The sequence below is a fragment of the Myotis brandtii genome, unplaced genomic scaffold (genome assembly GCF_000412655.1).
Source record: "Myotis brandtii unplaced genomic scaffold, ASM41265v1 scaffold1844, whole genome shotgun sequence".
NCBI lineage: Eukaryota > Metazoa > Chordata > Mammalia > Chiroptera > Vespertilionidae > Myotis > Myotis brandtii.
Window position 1 is genome coordinate 31,798 of NW_005356853.1, and position 1,272 is coordinate 33,069.

General features: G+C 56.4%; 1 protein-coding gene across 1 annotated transcript in view; it reads left to right on the plus strand.

Annotated features, from left to right (window-relative positions):
* Positions 1 to 1,272, plus strand: part of EFTUD1 (elongation factor Tu GTP binding domain containing 1) — a gene marked incomplete at its 3' end in the record, with an annotated part of 54,561 nt that overhangs the window by 22,183 nt on the left and 31,106 nt on the right. The window contains exons 13-14 of the mRNA XM_005864023.2: positions 6 to 46; positions 710 to 888. Coding sequence (XP_005864085.2) covers positions 6 to 46; positions 710 to 888 — 220 coding nt within the window. The remainder of the gene's footprint in view (positions 1 to 5; positions 47 to 709; positions 889 to 1,272) is intronic.

A 1,272-nucleotide genomic window follows, 5' to 3' on the forward strand; every position in this document is an offset into this window, starting at 1 on the left:
GACAGCAGCACCCCTGAAACGAGTCCGGAGGGAGAGGAGCCGAAAGGTACAGCTTTCCCAATGGGCTTTGGTGCCAAATATTTTTTTTAATGTCAAATGTCTGTACTTGTTTCTTCAATATGTTTTTACTAGAGGCCGAATGCACAAAATTCGTGCACGGGCAGGTTCCCTAGGCCCGGCCAGCGATCAGGGCTGATCTGTGGGGCGACTGGTGGGGTGATTGGGGGACCCTGCTGGGACCCGCCTTGGCTGGCCTGCGGGCTGGGGTCAACTCCTGCATTGAGCGTCTGCCCCCTGGTGGTCAGTGTGCGTCATAGTGACTGGTCGTTCCATAGGTAGTTCCGCCATTTGATCGATTTGCATATTAGGCTTTTATTATATAGGATTGATTTCAGAGAGGAAGGGAGAGGGAGATAGAGAAACATCCATGATGAGAGAGAATCATGAATCGGCTGCCTCCTGCACACCCCCGACTGGGGATCGAGCCCGCAACCCGGGCCTGTGCCCTGACCGGGAATCGAACCGTGACCTCCTGGCTCCTAGGTTGACGCTCAACCACTGAGCCACACTGGCCGGGCACCAATGTTCTTTTATTCTTGCTGTTTCTGTCCTGGAACTGGGCCAGATGTCCATGGTATTCACTGTCCCTCTGTGTCCCCCGCCCTGGGGAGGGCATGCTTGGCACTCATGACCCCTTTGTTCCTGGCAGGGGGTGAGCCGCAGGTGGGGAGTGTGACCCCTAGGCCCGCGCCGCAGGACGAAAGCAGCCAGGAGACCAACCAGGAGACGTTCGTGGCGTTTGCTCGCGTGTTCAGCGGCGTGGCCCGCAGAGGGAGGAAAATCTTTGTCTTGGGGCCCAAGTACAGTCCCGTGGAGTTTCTGCAGCGGGTGAGGCCGGAAGCCAAACTCAAGTATTCGTTTCACAGTTCTGATGTCTTTTAAGTTGGCGAGACCCAAGGTTCTGGTGTCTTTTAAGTGGGCGAGATCGGCGGTCACCTTATTGGTAGATTTCTCACGTCTAGAAAGGCACATGGAGGTGAATTCTGTGTCTCCTCTCGCGTGGCCTGGGTGACATTCGGTAGACCTGTCTCGCTCAGTAGCATTTAGGGAACGGAACTGGCATATGAGCCCAGTGTTCTGGCCTTAATGGTTGTGAGGCCTTTCTCTCCGAGGCCAGAAGAGGACACAGGGCATGCTTGCGCCAGGGCGAATCTTCGGGAAACGGAGATGCGGAGTCTGGGCGACACGGACAGGCGTGGGCACGCGCAGGGG